The sequence below is a fragment of the Marmota flaviventris genome, chromosome 15, assembly GCF_047511675.1.
Source record: "Marmota flaviventris isolate mMarFla1 chromosome 15, mMarFla1.hap1, whole genome shotgun sequence".
Lineage (NCBI taxonomy): Eukaryota > Metazoa > Chordata > Mammalia > Rodentia > Sciuridae > Marmota > Marmota flaviventris.
Window position 1 is genome coordinate 16,046,012 of NC_092512.1, and position 23,063 is coordinate 16,069,074.

Consider the following 23,063-nt stretch of genomic DNA (forward strand, 5'->3'; position numbering starts at 1 on the left):
GTTGCCTCTGCCTAACCAGGGTCTTTGGACATGGCCAGATAAGAAAAGATCATGGCCAGGCTCAGGGCCCCCGAGCCGGGAGAGCAGATGCTTACCAGCTTCGATTTCAGGGGCAGAAGCTTCTGCCCAACAAAAGCTCTTTGATTGACGTTGACCCAGCAAAGCCAGCATGTGCCCATTTTGGGGAGATAGCTGCAGGCCCTCGCCATGTTCATCCATCTCTAGCCTCTTCAGGATGTTCCCAAAGGAAGGAAGCCTGAGTCCCAGGCTTTTGTTGGCAGAAGGCTCTGTGGGGTTCTCCAGGCAGGAAGGCAGGCCATGAAGAGGCGCACCAGGAGATTCTCCTTGTTGTGAATAAAACAACAGGAGTTGGGAATTGGAAATGAACGGTCCTAGAAAAACAGCCGCCTTAAATCTTCTAGGGTACAAATAATTTTTTTTTTTAAAGTTCTGGAAAACAGTGGTTTGGACTCCAGCAAGGACCCCAGGGAGGAGGGGTAATTGCTGCAGGATCGGTGTCTCAGCAAGCCACGCCTGGGCATTTGTTTTGTTTGCAGGGAGAGGTGACATCCAGCCTCAGTTGGACAGCGCCCTCCAAGATGTCAACGATAAATATCTCTTGTTGGAGGAAACAGAAAAGCAGGCAGTTCGCAAGGCTTTGATTGAAGAACGCGGCCGATTCTGCACTTTCATCTCTATGCTACGGCCAGTAATTGTAAGTTGATGGAAAGCTCTGGAAGGCTTGAGCTGCCAGTGTGCAGAGGGCTTCCATCTTATTTATGTATCCACCATGGGGACGTTGAGAACCTGCTGCATGTCAGGAAGTCACATGGTGGTAGAGTCATATCTGTGGTCCAGTGATTCTCTGCAGGTGCTGAGGGCTACGTGGCCACTCCTTGACCACAGTTCTTACCTCCAGATTTTCCACTGCCCTTTTTCACCGCTACGTCAAGTAGGCCTAGCAGAGTGGTTCTCAAAGTGGAGTCCCTAGGCCAGCAGCATCATATGGGAACTGGTTAGAAGTGGAAATTCTTGGGCCAACCTAGATCCACTGAATTCAAAACTCGGGAGATGGGGACCCAGCCATCTGTGTTAAACAGGCCTGCCAGGTGACTTTTGAGACCCGCTGGCCAAGCCAGATATCTAGGAGTAACCATGAGATTGATACAATAACCATCAGGCTTCCTATCTAAGGAGTCATTCACAAACCATAACTGAGAACCTTGGGAGCTGGCATCCTCGAAGCCAGGAGGGAGGGCACAGCTGGCCTCCCTCAGCCCTTGCCAGGCGCCTGGTTTGAGTCATTCCCCTGAGAGTAGATGCTTTCCTTGGCTCTTTTTCACTGGGGCCCCTGGGCCCAGCTGGGCACTTTGGGAAAGTTAAGGGAAGATTCCCATCTCTCGGTTCCTGCCACTTGCTATATACTAAGATGGTGGGGAAAAAAACAAGAAAGGGGGATGGTTAACCTCAGTTGAAGTTGTGTTGTCACAAAGGTCTAGGCCCAGATAGCCCCAGATCACGTCAGTCATTGAAGCCAAGCAGCGTAAGCTAGTGGACGGGGCTGTGCCGAGGATCCTGTGGGGACACGCAGGCCGTGTCCCGAGCACCGCCAGGAGGCCTTGTATTCACGCCGCACTGTCCCCAGCACATAGGTTGCTCCGTGTGAGGGCAGATTCCTTTTTCCTTTCTCTTTCCCAAAAGAAAGGGTTTATAATGCCTTGCTCAGTGATCTCCCAGTCCCATGGTACCATTCCTGAAAGACCTGAGGGTTTTAATGTGACCTTAAAAAAAGCAGTTTGAAAAAGACAATGAAGTGACCCACTCATGGTCATAATGGGGTGTGAATTCTTTTCCTTCAGGAAGAAGAAATCTCCATGCTGGGGGAAATTACCCACCTCCAGACCATCTCGGAAGATCTGAAGAGCCTGACCATGGACCCTCACAAACTGCCCTCCTCCAGTGAACAGGTAGGAGCCATGGTCAAGGCACCCAGGGGGACAAGGCCTGAGGGGAAAGTTCTAGGCTCTGAGTGTCCTTTGTGGCATTTATCACATCTTAAATTGTATCCGTATTCACCACATCCCTGGCATTATCATCATGGTAACCATCATAGCCAGGTCCTATGCTGCACCTGAGCTGTGTGTAGGACACTGGTCTGGGCTCTTTGCATGGACTCCTCAGCTCACCGTCACTGTTATGTGCATTTGAGGAAGAAGGACACTGAGACAGTGACAGTTAGTCAGTGGTGGAGCTGGGATTCGAACTGAGAGGTCCAGTACCAGAGCCTGTGTGGCCACCTACCCTCTGGGAGTCAGCTCTCATCAGAACGTGACAGTGGTGGGATGTGGCTGTCAGGGCTCACTGTCCTCCAGTTCTACCACTCCAGGTAATGCTTGGGATCTCTCTGGTCTTAGGAAAAGAGGACGTTATTTCTGCTTCATTCATTTGGTGCATGCAACATTAGCCCTGTATCAAGTGGGAAGAGATGTATCAGGGGGAGCAATGGATGACTCGCTTACCAACTTTAGCCCTTTGTATACAATTCTTATCGCCTCCTCAGAGGGTCAACTCAGAGATAAATTTGGAGGTTTGTGTTTTCTGTCCTCCGAGGTGGCTCACCAGGCCACAGCCTGCTTTCTTTCATGAGTAGACATTTGTGGAGCAGCCCTCATGGGAATGAGAGCTGGACCTCACACTTGAATGGCACTTCGTCAGGCAGGGGAGACACAGATATAATTGTGGAGGAATTGTGGCTGACTCTCGATGCTGTCAGGTTTTAAAGTTTCAAATCCTGGTCAAATAGGGCACGAGTGACCACTGAGTATCGAGTGGTTAGAGGGCAAGGTCAACCAGCCTGGAAACCATTGTTGTCTTCAGGGGGCTACAAAGGGAAAATCCTGCTTGTCCTAGCCTGAGGCATAAATAGTGCTTGTACATTGTTCATGGGTCACTGTAATTATCTCTAACTCTCTTTCCACTGATATTTCAGGGTTTTCTTTTTTTCTCCCCATCCCCCATTAATTATAGTGTGGCTTGTCTCAGAAAAGGATTGTGACATTGATGGATAGGTAGTGTGGCTCTTCCATTAAAACAGCTGAACGTTTCCTTTAATTCCCACCCACCGGGCGGGCAGTATTCGGAGGCTGTGGTGGGTGTTGAGACATGATGGATGGTATTTCCCTTCCTGGCACCTTGCTTACCCAGTTGGCTCTGTCCCTTCAGGTGATTTTGGACTTGAAAGGTTCTGACTACAGCTGGTCCTATCAGACGCCACCCTCTTCCCCCAGCACCACCATGTCCAGAAAGTCAAGCGTCTGCAGGTAAGTGAAGCCACCGTCTGCTGTTGCTTTCGGGGACAAGTCATCTTTCTGTATGCTGATAGGAGCCATTTATAGGAAAATCACTGATTTTTAAACAGGAAATGTTACGATGATCAGCTGAAAGAATGGCTGCTGTTGGTCTCACTCTCTGGGCTCTAGATTAATTTTGAATCCGAAAGAAAACCCCATTGACCCTCACACTGGCCGCTGTGGACTGCCCTCCCTCAGCTAGATGTTGTAGGGATTTTCCTATTTATGACACCACTTTTGATTTTGCTGTTTAGCAGAGTGAAAACTAAAAGGGCCAAAGAAGGATGAACTGAGGTGGATTCTTACCCAGGCTTATCTCACTCTTGCCAGAGATAATTAAGGATCTAACAGTGGTGTATGCCCTCATGGGACCCCCCAATTTTTATCTCAAGGTTTCATAAAATAAATGGAGTTCTTGCTCTGCCAGCCACCACCAGCATCACTGGTCTGCTAACTGGCGCCATTATGTACTGAGGCAGAATCACTTGGATGCATTCTGCCAGCTATAGGACTCTTTTCTAGCGGTTTTGTCAGGTGGCCATTCTCAGCTTGCTGACTGGGAAAGTCGATTCTCTACTTGAAGGATGGAACCATCATCAGACATCACTTGTCTTTCTTGGTAGGCTACACCTGCTGCTAATCATTTTATTTGACTTGTCAAAGCCAAATGAAGGTCCACTTCCTGTAAATTAACCTTGAGAGGAAGGAGCATGTGTATGGAAATGTCTCTGTACTTCCTGGTGTGTTTCATTTCACACTGAAGCTTGTACGGTGTACACTTCACAGGTGGTCAGGTCAAGAGGCTACATCCTGACGTTCTGCCCTGAAGATGTTGGCTGGTCTCCTGTCATCTTCCATGGGCTCTGTGTGTGTGTGTGTGTGTGTGTGTGTGTCTGTGTGTGTGTGTGTGTGTGTGTGTGTGAGAGAGAGAGAGAGAGAGAGAGAGAGAGAGAGAGAGATTTGTTTTTTTAGTAGCCAAGGGAATTGTTTCTCATTAGTGTGAAATAAAGTCACATGGTGTCTTTTCTTCCTTATCTTCTTAGTTTGTGTAGAAAGTCAGCTTGCTCACATGCTTGCTGGAGTGGTGTTGCCGTGAGCTTTACTGTCAGTCCCCAAGTGCCCTCTTCTGGTTGGTTGTGGGGAAAGGTGGCTTCATGGTCTTACCCCAGCAGCAGCAGTTCCCCCCAGCAGTCTCCGATGTGTGTCTCAGCCTTCACGCCAACAAATCCTAGGGTAGGACCAGTGCGTGGTCCTCATTAGAGGCCAGCGAGTGTAATACAGAATCTCTTGTGGGTTTGGGAGCAGAAACCACAAACTTCCTAATCCTGGGCTGGCTTGTGTACTCATCCTTCAGCTTGGTTAGGGTTCAGCTCTGCTTCTTTGGATCATGGACTGCTCGGCTTTCTGTTGTTCATAACCAGAGTTATCGTACACACAGAGTCCGTGGCCGATTTCTCATGACTGGAAATGGAATGCAGGCAGAACGCCCAGAGGGTGTGTGTCCTTGTTCCACTCTGTGTCCTGTTACCATATCAGAAGCAAACAGCTCAGCATCGATTGCCTTTCATCCCTGAGAGCCGCCTGCCTCTTGCCAGTTGTGCTCTTAACAGAGAAACACCTGGGATCAGGGGAAAGCTCTTAATTGAAGCACCAGCATTGTTAATAAAATATAAACACATGCACACAGACATGCAGCGTCGGCCTGCTGATCAGCACGTTCTACGTCACCTAGGGTGAGATCACCTTAGGGCGATCATCTTGGTCATCTGCACCTAGACAGTCCATCCAAGGACATTCAGCCTGGTCATGCTAAAGCTTGAGTGGGTGTTGCTCCAGGGTTGTGGATTTTTCAAGGAGGTGAACAGATGAGATTAGCCCCACGTCTTTTCATGCCATGGACATCAGGTCCCCTGGCCTTGGTAGGAGGTGACAGCAGAGTTGGGCACTGTCGCAGGCTTTGATGTACGAATGGAGCATTGTGCTGTCAGAGAACCGAGTCCCGACTCCCCCTTGCTCACCTGAAAACACTTCTTGTTACCAGCTTACTGATTTGGTGCTAAATGGAATGGAAACGTGTGGCAGGTTTGTGCTGCTTCTCCAGGGCAGGAAGCTGATTGTGTTATGGTGGCTGCAGCCTGCCTGCCCTCACTGTCTCTTCCTGTCCTTCCTCTCCCCACTCCCCCACCCCCTCCTTTGCCCTCCATGCTGCCACCCTCTGCTTGCCCCTACAGCAGCCTGAACAGTGTCAACAGCAGCGACTCCCGGTCCAGCGGCTCCCACTCCCACTCCCCCAGCTCGCACTACCGCTACCGCAGCTCCAACCTGGCCCAGCAGGCGCCCGTGAGGCTGTCGAGCGTGTCCTCCCATGACTCAGGATTCATATCCCAGGACGCCTTCCAGTCCAAGTCGCCCTCCCCCATGCCACCAGAGGCCACCAACCAGGTAAGGTGCCCTTGGCCCTAAGTTGGAACCAGCATGCCCTGCACCCGGGCCACTATCGGTGGCTAGAACCAAAGGAAGCCCTTGGCTTGGAGGGAATCCTGTCTGTGGCCTTGTGTTACCTTTGGCTTCGTCCCCATCTTCCGAGGTGTCGGGTGGGAAGCCTGCCTCCTCGGTGGCGGTGGCTGAGTTTCCACACTGATTTGGGGAGCTGTCACTTGTAAGTAGATTGCCTGAAAGACGCTTGGCTGTACTCTGTCATCCCTGAAAGCATCCCCCGACTAGTGGGATGCCGTTGTTAATAGGCTCTGTAGTGGGGACACTGCCTACACCCCCTCTCAGGTTCTCCCTGAACGCCTGAGGTCCTGTCAGTGAGTGCAATTCCGACACCCTTCCGTGGCACTCTCAGGCTCCCTCCATGGGTTTGTGTCATGAATGAGGGTGAGGGACAGAGCCCCGCAGAGAGCGTGTCAGCACTTTGATCCCTGGAGAAGGTGGAGAAGGGGAGGCAGGGGGGTCTCTTCCTTCATAGTTGGGTCTCGTGGGTCCTGCTACACAAGCTGGGCAAGGCATTGGGTGCCCTTTGTGAGTATCAAGAGAGAGAGTGTGTGTGTGTGTGTCTCCCTCACTGCCTCTCCTTCAGTGTCAGTGTGCCATCTCTGGTTGAACACTTGGTAAGCAGCACAGTTTACAGAATGCTAGGAAGCTTGCTGTGCTGCCACCCAGCGTGCCCTGTGGCACCAGGCCCGTGTGTGTGTTGCTCACCTGATGTTGGTGAGGAGCCGCACGGCTCAGACGCCTTAGCATGTTTCAGCATCCTGGGGGACTGTGGCAGCTCTTTCTTCCGTGTGTAAATACTCCGTTTCCTATGGAAGTGCCCAGAGCCAAGGCTGAGGCTCTTGTTTTAATGTGCTTGTCCCTACCAGTGCTAGGGTTGGCCTCAAAGCGTCCCCCAGTCCCATTGCCTGCTTCACTAAACCCCGCCTGGTCCGCTCACAAGCAGCTTCTCAAAGCCTCTTCCAATGTGCAGCATAATCGTGTGTTGTTTGTTTTTAATGGACTAAACATTAACATAGCGCTGAGCACTGACCCCTTTTCTGAAACAGAAAAGACACTTGCTTTGGCCTCCTGTCCAGGACCTCCAGAGGATGGCTGGGCAGTGTTTCCACCTCCAGCAGTGTTGGGGGAGGCCCCAGGTGGCAAGTTGGGACTTTCTGGTGGTTTTCATAAGCTCAGCGATGCTGTCAGATTTAATAGAGAATGCTGTTTTTCCAAAGAAGCATTGCAGCTGCTTTTAATTATCAGGTATGATATTTAGGATATTGAACCAATCACACTGGCCAGAGGGTACAGCCCGTAGGAAAGGCTGTCACATCACATTTAGTTAGGGTGGGAGGTGGGGGACAAGCATGTATAGGGAGCAGGACCCCCACCTCTCTGCTCAGCACAGGTCCACAGGAAGGCCACATAATAAAACTTGCTCAGAATTCTCCTGCTTCCTCCCCCTGCTCTTTTCACCTTGTGCCCTGCCCAATGGGCCCAGGACGGGGCCACCCTAGAGCTGTTTGCTCCAGGGAGAGAGGTTCTTCAGAAAAAAAATGAGCATTAGTCCAAAGAGATCTGAATCCTAGGTGGGTTACTGTTCCTCTTGGATGAGAGGAACCATAATAAATAGTCCTGGTAAATTATCATGATACCCAATGTCTATTTAGTTTTGATTAAGCTGAATCCATAGTCTTATTTATCTTTATCTGTTAGATACTGTTGATCTTCATCTAAAGGTGAAAAAAAAATAAGGTTTAGAGATCTTTGAAGTCCATAATTCCTCAAATGGAAAGTGGTAGAAAACACTTAAATCTGAACCCTCCAACTCAGAATCCTGGGCTGCTAACCTCGGGGCGCAGCTAGGGCGTCTATCCATGGTGCGGCCTCTGCTGGCTCCAGAGTCTCTTCCGTTGTTGAATGTCTTCCTGGTTCCTTGTCCTTGCAGGAGGGGAAAGCCAAACCTTAGTTCCTTCACAGGAACCTTTCTTTCTTTTGTGGTTGACAAGGACAGAAGCAGAAGTCTAGCCTCCTTGACAGTTGGGACAGGAAAGTCTCTGGGAAAATCAGTATAGAAGGGTGGTGGGGAGGCCAGCTGGTGCAGGTACAAATGGAAAACTTAAGCAAGACCCCAGAGGGTCAAGACAAGTTCCCAGGGACCAGTTCACATAGAGCAGGTGGTCGCTGTTGCTCGACCACTCAGTGTCCAGGACTCGAGACTCAGGGGTGTAGTGGTGAACTAACACGCACATCACCAATGCAGCACAACACCAGGAAGCCACGCTGGCAGTGTGGGAGGCTTTGGTGCAGATTGGCATCCACCTCTCCAGCGGCTTCATCTTGTCCTATAGTGGCCACTGGAAACTTTGCACTGACCACCAATGGACTGCACTGTCCCAAATCCCAGAATCTCCTTCTAGACAGAGACAACTCAATATGGATTCATAGCCTGAGGCCAGAGCTGCATTTGGTGAAGGAAGAGTCCAGGAATTCAAGCCAGTCTAGGTAGACATGTAGCAAATACCCAAACCAGCGTCAGCCTCATACAATAAATAATGGCTGTGCACAGGTCAGGTGGGGCCCCAGGAAGTGGGGCATGTGGCACGTGAACAGATGCTCCACACAGCACAGCGTTGTGGGAGACCTTGACCAGCCCTAACCGAATGCTCTGAGCCAGGCACGCACACAAATCTGTCTTCAGACCCCCATGGTTAGCACGTCTAGAGCTTGCTGGGTCTCGTGCTTCTTTTCAAGGCTTAAAACCTTTAGGGAAAAAAATAACCGTAACCCTCTGCTTCTCTCATCCTTCCTTCCTCTGTGTATGTGTCCGTCTCTCTCTGTGCGTGCCCTTCCCCGCCCCCTTTTCTTTCTTATTATTTTTGGTGGCGTGTGGTTCGGTTTGTTGGTCCCCTCGTGTGGTCCCTCTCCTGCTGCAGAACTCGTCCAGCTCGGCCTCTTCTGAAGCTTCCGAAACCTGCCAGTCAGTGAGCGAGTGCAGCTCCCCCACCTCAGTCAGCTCAGGCTCCACCATGGGCGCCTGGGCATCCACAGAGAAGGTGACCAGCGGGTCGCAGCCACAGCAGCCACTCTCCCTGCCCCTTCCCTGCCTGCCTCTTGGCCATCAGAGCCCTAGCCACTTGGAAATGCAGACTCTGCATCAGCAGCGGGCCCCTCTTGGGAACACAGGGTGGGACCAGGCTGAGGGCTTTTTCTTGAAGGAGTGCCTGGCTGCTGAGCAGTGACCAGGTCATATGGTCTACCTGAGGGAGAGGAAGGGCCATGGGGAATTTGGAGGTGTGAAGGCTCCTTCCTAAAACAGGTGTTGTGTGCTCATCTACTCTCCCCTGTCCCTTCCCAAGCACCCACAAAACTGTTGGTTGTGACATTTCACTGTCGAGGCTGTGTGCTTTGCTGCCTTTTAGTTTGCAACCCCCCACTCTCACCCTTGATTTGGAATCTGCTCCTGAACAGTGTGATGATTTTGGAAACCTAAAATGAACACATTCATTTGAAGATGCTTCACAATTTTTTAATTTGCATAATGAGATGAGAAAAAAATCTCTGTCACCATGAAATTATATTTTGTTAAATAATCAAAAAAAAAAAAAGCTGCAAATTAAGGACACTGATCAATTTTCAATCTACTCTGAAATGCAGGTCAAATGTTACCTTGACTGAATACCAATTTTGTGTCAAGACAGTGCGTTTTTTGCACCCTGGCTCTTTTCTCTCACATCACGGATCATCCACGAGAAGCAGAGCCCCAATGTTTGTTTTATTTGTAAATATTCAGGTTCCCCCTCTCCCCCAAATGTCGATGCCATCTGTGTCTCCACACTCATCCTGTTATATTAATTTTTTTCCTTTTCTTTCCCCCTTTTTGTTTGTTTCCAGTTGTCTAACGGGTTTTCTCACTATAGTTTACCAAGTGAGTCCCATGTGGGGCCCGTGGGTGCAGGCCCTTTCCCTCACTGCCTGCCTGCCTCCCGCCTGCTCCCTCGGGTCACCTCTGTCCACCTTCCAGACTACGCTCATTATTACACCATTGGGCCCGGCATGTTCCCGTCATCTCAGATCCCTAGCTGGAAGGTTTGTGTCTCTCCTCTGCCCTCCTCTCCGCCCCCCTCCTCCCATTGCCTCTGTGCTCACCCTCTTCTGTTCACCATCCTCCCACTCTCCCCTCCCCCTCCTTTCACACTCTGCCTTCTTCCCCAGTAGGCCTCTCCCTCAGTAGCTTCCCACTGGGGGAGAGCCGAAAAGCAGCTGGCAGCTCCAAGCAGCAGTTTCCAGGTAGAGCAGAGCCTGGGAATTCTGCCTTTAGGGTGCCTTAGTCAACCCCTGGCAGGCAGGAGCCCACTGTGCACAGCTGGGGGCACCAGTGCCAAAATAAAAGGCACAGCTGTGCCTCAGGATGAGGTTTGCTGGTTGGTTCCCTCCTGGGGGCTGCCTGTGGGCATCACTTTTATCAGAGAGCCTACACTGCCCTCCTTGGCCTTGTACCCCAGCCTTTTCCCCTAATGAGCATCTGCTGGGCCATGGTAACAGAACCATAGCCCAAAATGTTTTGGATCATCGTGTTTTATATTAAAGTACACAAAGACTTTATCTTTAGTTTACAGGGTATTAAAACATGTTTGATTTAACGTGCAGACCAGGTTTCCAGTTAGCTCCTACCAAGTGCAGCTGATGCTCCAGGAGGATATTCTGGCTTTATTTGAAAAGTTGGCCCCTGGCTGCCAGCATCTTGAGCAACTAAGACTTCCTCTCTCATCGGCTGTGTGGATTCCTCAGACTCCTCAAACCTTTTTCCTGACCCTGGGAGCCCTCCCTTCCTGTCTGAGGCCTTTAGACTTGCCCACGGAGGCCATTTTCCCAGAGAGAAAGGTTCTGGCCATTGAGAGTGGCTGACATTGCTCTAGTGCCCCCTGGTGGCCACTCCACTAACGTGGCGTCTTTCTGGTTGCTCAAGGACAGATGGTTCCTTCAGATAAAAGATCCCTGGTCTCCAGGGATGGCTCTCCCCTGGCTGGAGAGGCACTTAGCTGGTGCCTTAGCATATGCTGGCCACTTGTTAGGTGGCTGTTAACTAAGAGTCTCGCTGCCTGCCTGGTTATTGAGGGGTTTTAATCTTTTGGAAGAGTTGAGGAAAAGGGAGGTACCAGGGGTCCCCCAAAAGGCATTTCACTCCCTGCTTTTCAGAGCTGGGTGGGGGAATGCAGAGGGGCTGAAGGTTTGTCCAAGCCAGAGCTTCCCACTGAGAAGCCTTCTGTGGGCAACTGTGATAGGGGGGCTGAGCCCTGCACCCGGGATGGGACCTGGCTCCTGACCACACTTGTTCTGCTTAGGACTGGGCTAAGCCAGGGCCCTACGACCAGCCTCTGGTGAACACCTTACAGCGCCGCAGAGAGAAGCGTGAGCCAGACCCCAGCGGGGGTGGACCCCCTCCCTCGGGAGGCCCTCCAGCGGCTGCAGAGGAGGCGCAGAGACCGAGGAGCATGACTGTGTCCGCTGCCACCAGGGTGATGCGCTTGTTCTCTGTAGCTGGTTGGGTCCACTTAGGCCTGTCTGGGGGCCATGTGCTAGCCAGCAATGGGGGTCTAGGCAGTCTTGAAGTTGGAGGAGCTGGGCTTCATTCCCCAAGACCCTACAGTGTAGCAATCCCATGAGGAAAAGCCTTGTGTGGGAAACAGACATGTGGAATTTTCTAGAGTATGGATAGGACCCAAGTAAGTCAGGACCCTGGCTACAGATGCGTGGTACTCAGAGGAGCAGAACAAGAGTGACAGGGAGGCCTGGGCACACCACGCCCTGATAGCTTGTCTCTCTTCCACCCTGCAGCCTGGTGAAGAGATGGAGGCTTGTGAGGAGCTGGCCCTTGCACTGTCACGGGGCTTGCAGCTGGACACGCAGAGGAGCAGTCGAGACTCGCTGCAGTGCTCCAGTGGCTACAGTACCCAGACGACCACCCCATGCTGCTCTGAGGACACCATCCCCTCCCAAGGTATAAGGTAGCCGGGTTTGCAGTTGGGTTTTCTGAGACAGTGGGCAGAAACCAGGCCCTCCATTCTGGTCTTGGCATGACCCTGGCTAACAGATGGGCCTCAGATTGTTTTCATCATCCAGGAGTGCTCCGGAAAGTTCTTCTGTACTTGTCACACAAGAAGTGACCTGTTAACAACTCTTCTCAGTTTTCATCATCAGGGTACATGGAGACTCCCAACCTGAACTAAGACACATTCTATTAACAGCAGCTTCATTTTTGGTTTGGCACTTGACACTAAGGGCTTGATACTTATTTTCCCATTTAATATTCACAACCACTCATGGGATATTTTTATCCCCTTTTACAGATGTGGAAGCTGAGGCTCAGCAGCTTGTCCAAATTCACAATTCAAGTAGCAGAACTTGAGTTTAACCTGAAGTGTGTTACAGCCTAACACCAAAACTCAACCTATTCCAGCCAAATCCTCTGTCCACCCTGCCTTCCTCATCCCCATCCTGCCATGCACACAAAGCAGGCAACAATTTGCCGCATTCTTCACAAACCATCAAAGCCTCTTAAGACTGTCTCAGTGGAGGGAGATTTTGTTCCACAAGAGACATGTGGCCTGGACACGTTTGGAGACATTTTTGGTTTTAAGAGTTAGAGGGTGGGCTGGGGATATGGCTCAAGTAGTAGCATGCTCACCTGGCTTGCGTGAGGCACTGGGTTTGATCCTCAACACCACATAAAAATAAAATAAAGATATTGTGTGTATCCACCTAAAGCTAAAAAATAAATAAATTTAAAAAAAAAAAAAAAAGAGTTGGAGAGGGGTTACTGGCATTTGCTGAATACAGGCCAGGGATACAGCTAAACATTCTATCATAGACAGCACAAGCCCCCCTGAAGAATGACCTGTCCCTAAATGTCAACAGTACTGCTGTTCAGAAACACTACTGTTAGATGTTTAATCTGTAAGCTTTCCCTTCCTGCCTCACCCTGAGACGGGCATTATCCCATTTCTTGAGAGGAAATGAGCTCAAGGATGGAACCCATTTCTGTGCCTTGTTTTCAGGAACTCATTGCCAGTAGCTCTGTTCTTTTCCTAGCGTTCACCTAACTAAACCTCAGGGTGGTGTTAAGACTACTTTGAGTCTTATTTCTTATATTGAATTCCAGACCAGAGGATCTGTAGAATTTATCTTCTTTTGTCCACCTTATTCTTCCCAGAGATGCTTGGGAAGTTGTTTTGCTGCAACCAGGTCCCTTTACCTTCTTCCCCCATTAAACAGTATCTATGTGGCTGCCTAGTCCTGCTCTGGGTGTCCAGGGTACATCAGTGCAAGAACAGAAGGCCCTGCCACAGAACCCTCAGCAAGGCTGAGGATCCTTCAGACTCTTGGGGAGGGCAGGGTGAAGGGTGTCACCCTGCCTCGTGTGCCTTTTTTCCTCCAGCACAGAAGAATGGAAAGCAAAGCTGCTGCCTTGAATGTGTCTAATTAAATCCTATAATCAGTTTCAGATTATGATTATTTCTCCGTAAGTGGTGACCAGGAGGCAGATCAGCAGGAGTTTGATAAATCCTCCACCATCCCTAGAAACAGTGACATCAGCCAGTCCTACCGGCGGATGTTCCAAGCCAAGCGCCCAGCCTCAACTGCCGGCCTCCCTACCACCCTTGGACCTGCTATGGTCACTCCAGGGGTTGCAACTATCCGACGGACCCCTTCCACCAAGCCTTCTGTCCGCCGGGGAACCATTGGAGCTGGTCCCATCCCCATCAAGACACCAGTGATCCCCGTCAAGACCCCAACTGTCCCAGACCTCCCTGGGGTGTTGCCAGCCCCTCCAGATGGTCCCGAGGAACGGGGTGAGCACAGTCCTGAGTCTCCATCTGTGGGTGAGGGCCCCCAGGGTGTCACCAGCATGCCCTCTTCCATGTGGAGCGGCCAAGCGTCTGTCAACCCTCCACTTCCAGGCCCAAAGCCCAGTATCCCTGAGGAGCACAGACAGGCGATTCCAGAAAGCGAGGCTGAAGATCAGGAAAGGGATCCCCCAAGTGCCACTGTCTCCCCAGGCCAGATTGCAGAGAGTGACCCTGCAGACCTCAGCCCAAGAGATACTCCGCAAGGAGAAGACATGCTAAACGCCATCCGCAGGGGTGTAAAGCTGAAGAAGACTACGACCAACGATCGTTCAGCCCCTCGCTTCTCTTAGGCTCTAAGCTCCCAGGAAATGCTGCCAGTGGGGAATGACTCTTTAATTAATAAGACCTAATTTGTCTCGATCCATTCCAACCTATAATCAAACAAAAAATTTTGTAGGCAACTCAGAATTCAGCTCTTTTGAAAGTACTCAACATCTTTAGATAATAATTAAAAGCAACATGTAACTGACATAATCTTGATCTTTTAATTTGTAAATACTGACGATTTTCTTTCTGCACATTTTAATCTTAGTTTCCCTTTTGATTTTTCTGAAGGTGCCAAATTCCATTTAACTTTTTTACAAGTCTTTGTAAAATTTTAAATGCATAGGGGGTAGGGTGGGGTGGGGCGGGATGGGGCAAGGGAACCACAAAGTAGTTAATTTCAGAAAAAGATTACTAAGTTCTTTCTTCTTTTTCTTTCCCTTCCACAAGCTTTTGTAGATGCATTGTAGTAGTCTAGCTTAGAAACAAATTTGTTATTTTAATGTATAAACAAAACGGATAAGGGGTAAAATCCTCATTTAAATATACTATGTCTGGTTGAGAAAAGCAGGAATAACAATTGATGAGCAATATTCAGAGTGAAGTAAATCTGGAAGAGGTAGACTGTGTTGAGACTGGGGGGAGGGCCGTGGGAGGGGCACACTGTCAACATAGCCAATCCTGTTACATTTTAAGAGTAGCCTTGTAGGTTGAATTTCTAGTAGCTTCATGGTCAATGCATCCGAATAAGCCATACTGGATTGCAGTGTTTGTTTCTGTAGGGTGTTTAAGGACTTCCTTTCTTCCACTGCACACAGCACCCGCCTCCAATCCCGCGCATGCTGCTGCCACTGGGTAGACATAGAACTCCTCCCACCCCCACTTTAGTTTCTTGTCTATTGTACTCACTTCATGGAATCCAAATATATCCAAAAGGGTAAGGCAGTTTAAAAATGTGAAAACATTTAAAAATGATAGCAGGGAATTCTTAGATATAGCAAATGCCTTTTACTTAACTGTGCCCAGCAGGCTGGGTACATTGAAAAGCCCAAATATTTTGAAAAAACTCAAGCAGATTTAACAAGCGTAACCAGCTCGGAGTCTAGCAATTTGCCAATGTGTTTACCAATCTGGGGGCTTGTTTTTCTTATTTTCCTTAAATAAATCGCAATTAATTGGCTTCATACTAAACGTTGAAGAAAGGAAGATTTATTTATTGTCACTGGGAGTGTGACCACTATACTGTTCCTTTTTTGTGTTCCGGACAATGTGTTTTGGAATGGATTCGTGTCTTTTTTTTTTTTTTTTTTTCAAGTGGAAGTTAAATTTGTTATAATGCCCATCCCTCAAAGTCAACAGAGACTAGATTTAAAGGGATCACATTTGGAAAAGGCACTGTTTTAAAGAAACCAAGTCCCTTAGTGGTGGGCTAGTTAAAACAGTGCATACTTGTGACTGTACCTCTCAAGGAAGAGGAGTTGGTAGGTCCCCAGATGCCCTGCAGATTTCTGTTGGCTCTAATCTTCAATTACACAATCTTATGCTTTAATACATAAACCACGTTGGATGTGAGGGTGATATACCTGTACAGTCATTGTTCTATATATTAACATTTAACACTGCTGTGATTGCTCAAGGACATTTTATGTTATGGCTTTAAAGCAAAGGCATGATTATTAGAAACTATTTAAGCTTTTTTCTTTGAAAAACAAGCTCCTTTTACAGACTATAAGCAACAGTAGTGCCTGTGGTTTAGCCCACCAATCTTGATGACTAAAAGTAGCTGATGCATTGTGCATATGATGCTTGAGATGGTTTTTGCAAAAGCAGAAATCGCTGCAAGGTAATTACAATAGTTAAAAGTGGTATTTTAAACCTTCGAAATAAATGGATGTAACTGTACTTTGGTACAGCTTTTCACTTGTTTAGTTTTTAAACGTTAGTATAATCTGAATAAATTTAATATAAAATGTTGCCAAATTCAATGTAGAAAGAATGTGACAAAACACCTTGGATAGTTCTGTTTGTGTTTTTGCATATTGTAAAAGCAGTGTCACAGCTAAAAATAAAAAGATCCTTTCTAAAGGTAAATTATTGTGGTTTAGTTGCTAGTTTGTACTGAGAGTTGACCTCTCCCTGTGCAGTTTTTTGTTCTGAACTTGTATAAATAACAGTTGTGTAACGTGTCTCCCTTCTACATTGTAACAGTTGCTTCAGCCTACATTATAAATAAAGAACCATTAGAGAAAAAAAAAAAAAGCCCTGTATTTCAAGTCTTATTAAAATTCAGTTTGAGGTCTTAGTCAAATGTTAGAATATGGACTGAGACTCAAATTGAGCTTACTTAGCAAACTGAAAAAATATTATTTCTGTAATGGTTATGAGCCCTAAGAAGAGAGTTGCTTAAACTAATTATTTCAAAACAGTTCCACTAATTCTAAGTTACCCCAAACTAAACCAGTTTGGGTTGACCTTTTTAAAGCTCTTTTTAAAAAACCCCTCTTGAAACAAGTTCTACTATACTCTTACCTTTGGATGTGTAAACAGTCCAAGCCACAGTGGAGGGAACACAGCTAGACAACAGCCTCCAAGTGTCACCAAGTTTCATCCCAGACTGGGCTCGATACCCCAACCATCAAACCTCCACTTCTGCAGGGACACTATAAACTCCATTTCTGTTTGTTGACTGTCCTTTATAGGGAGAGTTGATTTAGTTTTTATAACTAAATCCCATTAGTGGAATCCTTAAAAAATAGAATATTTTTAAGTCCTCAGTATTTCTTTCAGCTTTGTATATTCCTTCTAATTACTACAGCTAATTAAAGCCTTCAACTCAGCCCTCAAAGTAAAATTGTTATCTGGTTATGCTGCAAAGTTTCCCCTGAACAATAACGTGCTAGCAATATGACTTATTACAGCTGGGTGCGGTGGCACACACCTATATTCCCAGCCACTTGGGAGGCTGAGGCAAGAAGACTGCAACTTTGTGGCCAGCCTCAGCAACCTGGTGAGACCTCGTCTTAAAATTAAAAGGGCTAGGGAATATAGCTTTGGTTCAGCATCCATGGGTTCAATCCCCAATACTGAAAAAACAATAAAAGATTAGACATCTGACTAATTTTCTTCACATGGAATAAATAATAAGAAAGACATGGCAGTCACTTGGCATCATAGTACTCTTCAGACAGAACACCTCAGTCATACCAAACCATATTTAGTTATTTTTATTAGGGCAAGTGTATTTATGTTCTGTAACTTATTTCACTTGCAAGCATGAATAATGAGGTGCCTGTGTCTCTCTTCTCTCTCTACATGGGCCGCTCCCGGGGTCTGGTCACAATGTGCCACCATAATGGGGGCAGATCACCTGCCTTCCTGGCAGGAGGCAAAGCTTCAGTTTTAGGACCATCAGGTGGGGTTTCCTCCTGCAGCTGCTTAACCTAGAAGGCAAGGAAGGAACAATTACTAAGGAATATGACTAATGTTAAGACTCACCTGCTGCTGTGAAGTGACAGCTTTCTTTCTGTAGTGTGCCCCATTACACAGTCTGAGCCTCACCACTGAGGAGTTTTTTGTATGTACCTGCACGGATCCCATAACCACACTTTTACTTGGACAGAAAAGCTTTTCTCCTTAGTCTTCCTAATCTTAAAGCAGTGAGTTGTGAACAAACTCTCCTACCTCTCTTAACTCCTTAAGCCAAATATGACAATACCTTCCAATTCCTCTTGTTAAGGTTCCCCATGGGTACACGCAGAACACATGGATTCCTGTGTCTCAGCTAAGTGCTTTCCAAAAGCACCATTAAGAAACTTCAGGTTGGGCTGGGGATATAGCTTAATTGGTAGAGTGCTTACCTCGCATGCACAAGGCCCTGGGTTCAATCCCCAGCACCACACACAAAAAAGAAAGAAACCCCAATTGGTATATATTAGAGATGTTAATTGTAAAGACCCCTGGGTAGCATCCAGAACAAGAAGTAACATGAAATCACACATAAAAATGGGCTCAGTTCTGCCTGATGTTGCCCAAATACCCCAGTTCAAGTAATCTCCAAAATCACTAATAGAAGAGGAAACCCAGGAGCCAAAGCTCCTTCCAAATGTCTGCAGGAGAAGAGGTCATTGGTGATCAACTGCAGAATGAGCCTGTTGCTCAACATGAAGAAACGTACTTCAAGCTTCTAAATGTTGGAACATTTCATTCCTTTTCTTTTTTTGGTAGTGGGGACTGAATTCAGGGGCACTTGTTTACTGAGCTGCATCCCCAGTTCTTTTTATTTTCTATTTCTAAGTTGTTGAGGCTTACCTCAAACCTGTGGTCCTCTTGCTCAGCCTCCTGAGTCACTAGGATTACAGGTCTGTCACTGTGCCTGACATATTGCAACTTTTCTTACAAAACATGGTACCCCTTGGCCACAGTGACCTTTCTTCCACTCCACCTTGGCCAAGGACTCTTAAGGGTTAATATCCTGGGGACCTTACCCAGAAGCCGCACAACTTCCAAAATCAAGATTCAGAATTATCCAATGACTACCTGTCCTTCTAGCTGACTTGCTTAAATGTCTCATTGGACATGAAACTCAAAGGGATTAACAATTCACAGATTCTCCCTTCCAATTTGACCTCTCTCTGCATCAACCACCTCTTTCTGCAACCAGCTTAGATTCCATCATGATATACCTTCTCTTTTTTTTTTACAACTCCTTATTAACTCTGGATAATGGAGAAACACATTATCCACACTTAAGACAGTTTAGTATTGCTAAAGAGGAAAAAAGAAGTCTGGAATGAACATCAATTATCCCCAGCATCAAAAGGGCCTTTACAATCATCTGGCAATCCTGTTTTTCTCCAGCAAGCTTGTCCTGTCTCCATGACTAGCATACCTTTCCCACATTCTCCATACATACCACACACATTTCCTTTGGCTTTTCTTCTTAACTCACTAAAAAACATAAGCTATTACACATAAGAGTTACTTTCAAAACTTCCAACACTAATGTATTTACATATAGCTTACGTCCAACTATAATGAAGGGAGAATCCCTTTTCCTTTTTTTCTTTCTCTACACTCTATGCTAAGGATCTCCTTCCTTTCTCTGGCTTTGAAAACACAAACTTCTATTTCTATACCAAATCAAAATTGAATGCCTGCTTATTTCTCTAACAGTTATATACCCCCCTCCTCTGTAGTCTTCCCCATCTCCATCGCTGTCACCACCAAACTCTAGATGTTAAAACTTAGAAACCACTCTTGATTCCTCCCTGTTCCCCCTCCATCCTCCAATTCCAATCTTCATATCCCTCTAACAAAAACATCTTAAATATCTGTTTCCTTCCAGAGCCACTGTATCCACCTAATGTGAGTCACCATAACCTTCTGACTGAATTTCTGCAACAACTCCAAAATGGATTCTCTACTTCTCCAATATATTATTCACATTTTACTAAGATTAAGATTTTAAAAATGTAACTCTAGGCTGGGGATGTAGCTCAGTGGTACAGCACTTGCCTAATATGTGTAAAGCCCTGGGCTAAACCTTCAGTTCCATCAAAAAATGAAATAAAATAGAAATAAAAATGTAACCCTCAGTCAGGTGCAGGGGCACACATCTGTAATCCTAGCAACTTGGGAGGATGAGGAAGGAAGAAAGTTCCAGGCCAGCTAGGCAACTTAGGAAGACTCTGTCTCAAAAAAATGTAAAATAAGAAAAAGGGCTGGGGATGTAGCTCAGGGTAAAGTACTCCTGGGTTCAATCCCCAGTACCAAAATAAATAAATAATACAAAAAATGTAAATATGATAATAAGATGACAAAAAATACCTAAGGCTCTAGGGTAGAGGAAGGTTAAGGAACAGCAGGATATAAGATCAGCCAAAGGACTGAGGAGGAGGGGAGAAACAAAATTAAAGAATAGAAAAGCCAAAAAGACTTAGGGAATACCTTTTAACATATTTATCAGATGGTAATGTTAAATAGAAACTCAGGTATAGCTGAGAAGCAAGGGGTCAGAGTAACTGTCAGGGCTGGAATCTAGATCTCAACATATAAGAGCAGAACCTGACTGTCCACATATTGACCGAGCTGCACACTGAACTGCAAGTAGACGCACCTCTCGCTCCCAGCTTTCCCTTCGCAGTTTCTTCCACTGCTCTCTCTTGGCAAAGTAATCAGGATACATTGCCTTTTCAGAAGGATGCCAGTGATCTAAGCACCATTCTGGAATCTGCCAGGAAAGGAAATCATGGTGTCATTCCACAGGATTCATTGACAAGGTACTGACAGAGCTTGCTCAGGAGACAAGACAAAAATCAAGGTGCATTTTTATAACCACTGCCACTATCAGGCCAGGTCTAACTCTGCACAATGAATAATGGAGGAAAAACTGTGGAGGACAAACTGGGACCTAAGATAGAGGAGAATGCCTTACAGTGAAAGAAAGCAGCTGAAAACTGGTGACAAAGAGAACTGGTATAACTCCTCCATCACTTGCATTTTCTAAATAACCACAGTGGTTTTGTTATTTGGAAGTATTACTTAAGAGTATCTCAGAATATTAAGTACCAGTCCCAATACATTAAGTAAGATCCGCAAATGAACTATTTATCAAATAATTTAGCTTTACTTTGCCAAAAACTATATTGAAAGACCTTAGAGCAGAGTTTAGAAAGAAAAGTCTTAGTGACATCTAGGAGAAAACTGACACCTAAAAAAATTATCTAACAACTGTCTGGAAAGAAATCTCCTAGTGGTATAGAAGACTGAGGTTTGGGACTGAGAAATAAAGACTGCCTCTGCTTCTCAGAAAGCACTCACCACTAACATCCTCACCTACCTTGTAGCACTCATATCTCTCATAGGAGGTGCCCCCAGGAGAGTCAGGGAAGATATATGGCTGTGGGTGCTGACTGTGCCAGAACTCTTCTTCTGCCTCCCTCAACAGCTGGGTGGCCTTCATCATATCCTTTTCATTCCTATGTTCTTCAAACCGGGCTCTCAACAAACAAGCAAAGTACCGGTATTTATCCCTTAAGCAAAATGATTTTAGAGAGTAGAAATGTTATTTACTCAAGTGAGCAGTATAGCACAGTCTGACAGGAGTTATACTCCCACTAACCCCTCCTGGATGAACAGTGTAACTTCCTGGCACCCCACCCCCATTCCTACCAATGGAGCTGCCATATCATGATTGCTTCCTCTGCACCACACCATGATTAGATACTTCTAATATTTTCAGCTGTAGTTCAGCATTACCTGAATTTCTGACGGCTTAACATTCTTCACAAGATTGACAAGTCTCTTATGTATTTATTTACATGTCCACTTCCCCTATTAATCCATGAACTGCTGCAGCTCAAAGAAGGGATTAACTAATATTTATTTGGCATCCAGCATAGAACCTAAGCTGCCAATCATATTAAAAGAAAATTGAATAAGAAAAACTGTGTGTATGTGGCGGGGAGAGGGGTGCTGGGGTTGTGGCTCTAGCATGTGCCAGGCACTGGGTTCAAGCCTCAGCACCATATAAAAATAAATAAATAAAAGTATTATGTCCAACTACAACTAAATAATAAAAAAACAACTGTCAGTGGGGTGGACAATTGTATGACATTGTACCTGGTCATCATCCTGCCCACCAAAGGAAGTATAAAAAGCAATATGCAATCTGAGCTTCGAGAATACCCACTACAACCCTTCCAGGCCTATGCAGTTTTCATCATCCAGAGGTTTTTCCCAGAAGTTCTTCACTTGGAACTAGGTTTTGGGATTCTGTTAAAAGACCGGAAGCCAAGCATTCACACAAGGCGGGTTGTCACTCCACCTTGCATTGCATTTAGGTCACAAAAATCTATATATTGTAACAGCATTGTTCTCAGATAAAAAGAAGAGGAAAGGCAATTACGTGGGAGGTGAAAAAGATGGGAATGTAACCAGGACTGAAGTTATACAGAAAAAAGATGGTGGGAGGGGTAAGAGAATGATGATGCTTTGGAGTCACGGCTCGACATCGGTAGCTGTTCCGCCTTCAACAAATTACTCCCAGTGCTTCTCTCTGCGCATCTGCACAACAAAGCTAAAATAATCTCCAACTCCTGCGTTGTTTGACGGACTAAAGGAAATGCCATATATACTATTGTTGAAATATTAAGAACCACAAGATCACGAAGAAAGCTTTCCTTAGACTTCATCTTAGTGCAACCCTGTGCGCCGGGTCCTGCGCTGGTTTCACTGAACCGGGCTGAAGCCCCCATCAGAACAGCTCCTCTTCAAAGTCCAGGAGCTCTGGGCGGCGAAGTCGGTAGCAGACCCAGGTCCAAGGGCCGTCTCTGAGGGGCGAGACGTCACCCCCCCGCTCCGTCCCCAAAGTCCTTGAGCGCCTGGTTCCCCGGCGTCCCCCCGCCCCCAGGGTCACGTCCCGAGCCACGAACGCCCCTTTCCCACCTGTGGACACACCACGACTCGAGGTGGCGCAGCGCCCGCTTATAAAGCCGCAACACCTTCTGCTGGTGGGTCAGATAGGCGGTAGGCGCCGAGAACGCCATGACGCCCCGCTCTCCTTCAGCAGCCGCGAGGGCTGCCGGGAACCGGGGCGGCCGCGGCTGAGGGGCGGGACCAGTGGCCGGAAGAGCGGACCGGTCTGTGGGTACTTCCGCTTCCGCCGAGGAGGAGCCTGTGGCGCTGTCATGAGTCGCTTCAAGTTCATCGGTAAGGCGAGGCTTCTCCGGTCCTTGTGCTGTTCTGACCCGTTCAGGGCGACTGTCACCGCGACCAGAGGGCCCAGGACCTGCGCACTCCGGCTCTTTGAGAGTCGAAAAGGCCACGCAATGGGAGAGGGTGCGGGGAGGCCTCTGGGTCTTGAAAATGAGTGTTAGGGTCCATGACCCGAGTGCTGGTTTCACGAGTGTGTTTATTTGTGAAAGCTCACAGGCCATACAGCTAGGATTCGTGTCTTTTGAACGCATGTGTCGTATTCAACTTAAAAAGGAGGCAGAGCCGGGTGCCGTGGCGCGCACCTATAATCCCAGCTACTGGGAGGACTGAGGCAGGAGGATCT

At 47.3% G+C, this 23,063-nt stretch overlaps 3 protein-coding genes across 6 annotated transcripts in view; 2 read left to right on the forward strand and 1 right to left on the reverse strand.

Moving 5' to 3' along the window:
• Mtss1 (MTSS I-BAR domain containing 1) overlaps positions 1–16,096 on the forward strand; it is a 154,265-nt gene extending 138,169 nt beyond the window's left edge. The window contains exons 7-15 of one of the 3 annotated variants that reach the window (XM_071602136.1): positions 558–715; positions 1,860–1,967; positions 3,223–3,320; positions 5,582–5,792; positions 8,768–8,887; positions 9,726–9,920; positions 11,177–11,350; positions 11,670–11,832; positions 13,331–16,096. In XM_071602136.1, the coding sequence (XP_071458237.1) occupies positions 558–715; positions 1,860–1,967; positions 3,223–3,320; positions 5,582–5,792; positions 8,768–8,887; positions 9,726–9,920; positions 11,177–11,350; positions 11,670–11,832; positions 13,331–14,031 (1,928 nt within the window). In that variant the 3' untranslated portion in view covers positions 14,032–16,096. The remainder of the gene's footprint in view (positions 1–557; positions 716–1,859; positions 1,968–3,222; positions 3,321–5,581; positions 5,793–8,767; positions 8,888–9,725; positions 9,921–11,176; positions 11,351–11,669; positions 11,833–13,330) is intronic. The other 2 variants (XM_027949937.3, XM_027949953.2) reach the window with 2 other exon arrangements.
• A 1,118-nt stretch (positions 16,097–17,214) lies between these two features.
• On the reverse strand, positions 17,215–22,551 carry Ndufb9 (NADH:ubiquinone oxidoreductase subunit B9). The gene is made up of 4 exons (XM_027949914.2): positions 22,451–22,551; positions 20,844–21,036; positions 20,121–20,234; positions 17,215–17,445 (listed from the first exon to the last, which is right to left on the reverse strand). Exons 1-4 carry the CDS (start codon positions 22,549–22,551, stop codon positions 17,314–17,316), a joined length of 540 nt encoding a protein of 179 aa, XP_027805715.1. The 3' UTR covers positions 17,215–17,313.
• A 42-nt stretch (positions 22,552–22,593) lies between these two features.
• Positions 22,594–23,063, forward strand: part of Tatdn1 (TatD DNase domain containing 1) — a 33,611-nt gene continuing 33,141 nt past the window's right edge. For both annotated transcript variants that reach the window (XR_011704663.1, XM_027949884.2), the window contains exon 1: positions 22,594–22,714. Coding sequence is in view for 1 of the 2 variants with exons in the window: in XM_027949884.2 (XP_027805685.1) it covers positions 22,693–22,714 (22 nt within the window). In the remaining variant the exon portion in view is untranslated. The remainder of the gene's footprint in view (positions 22,715–23,063) is intronic.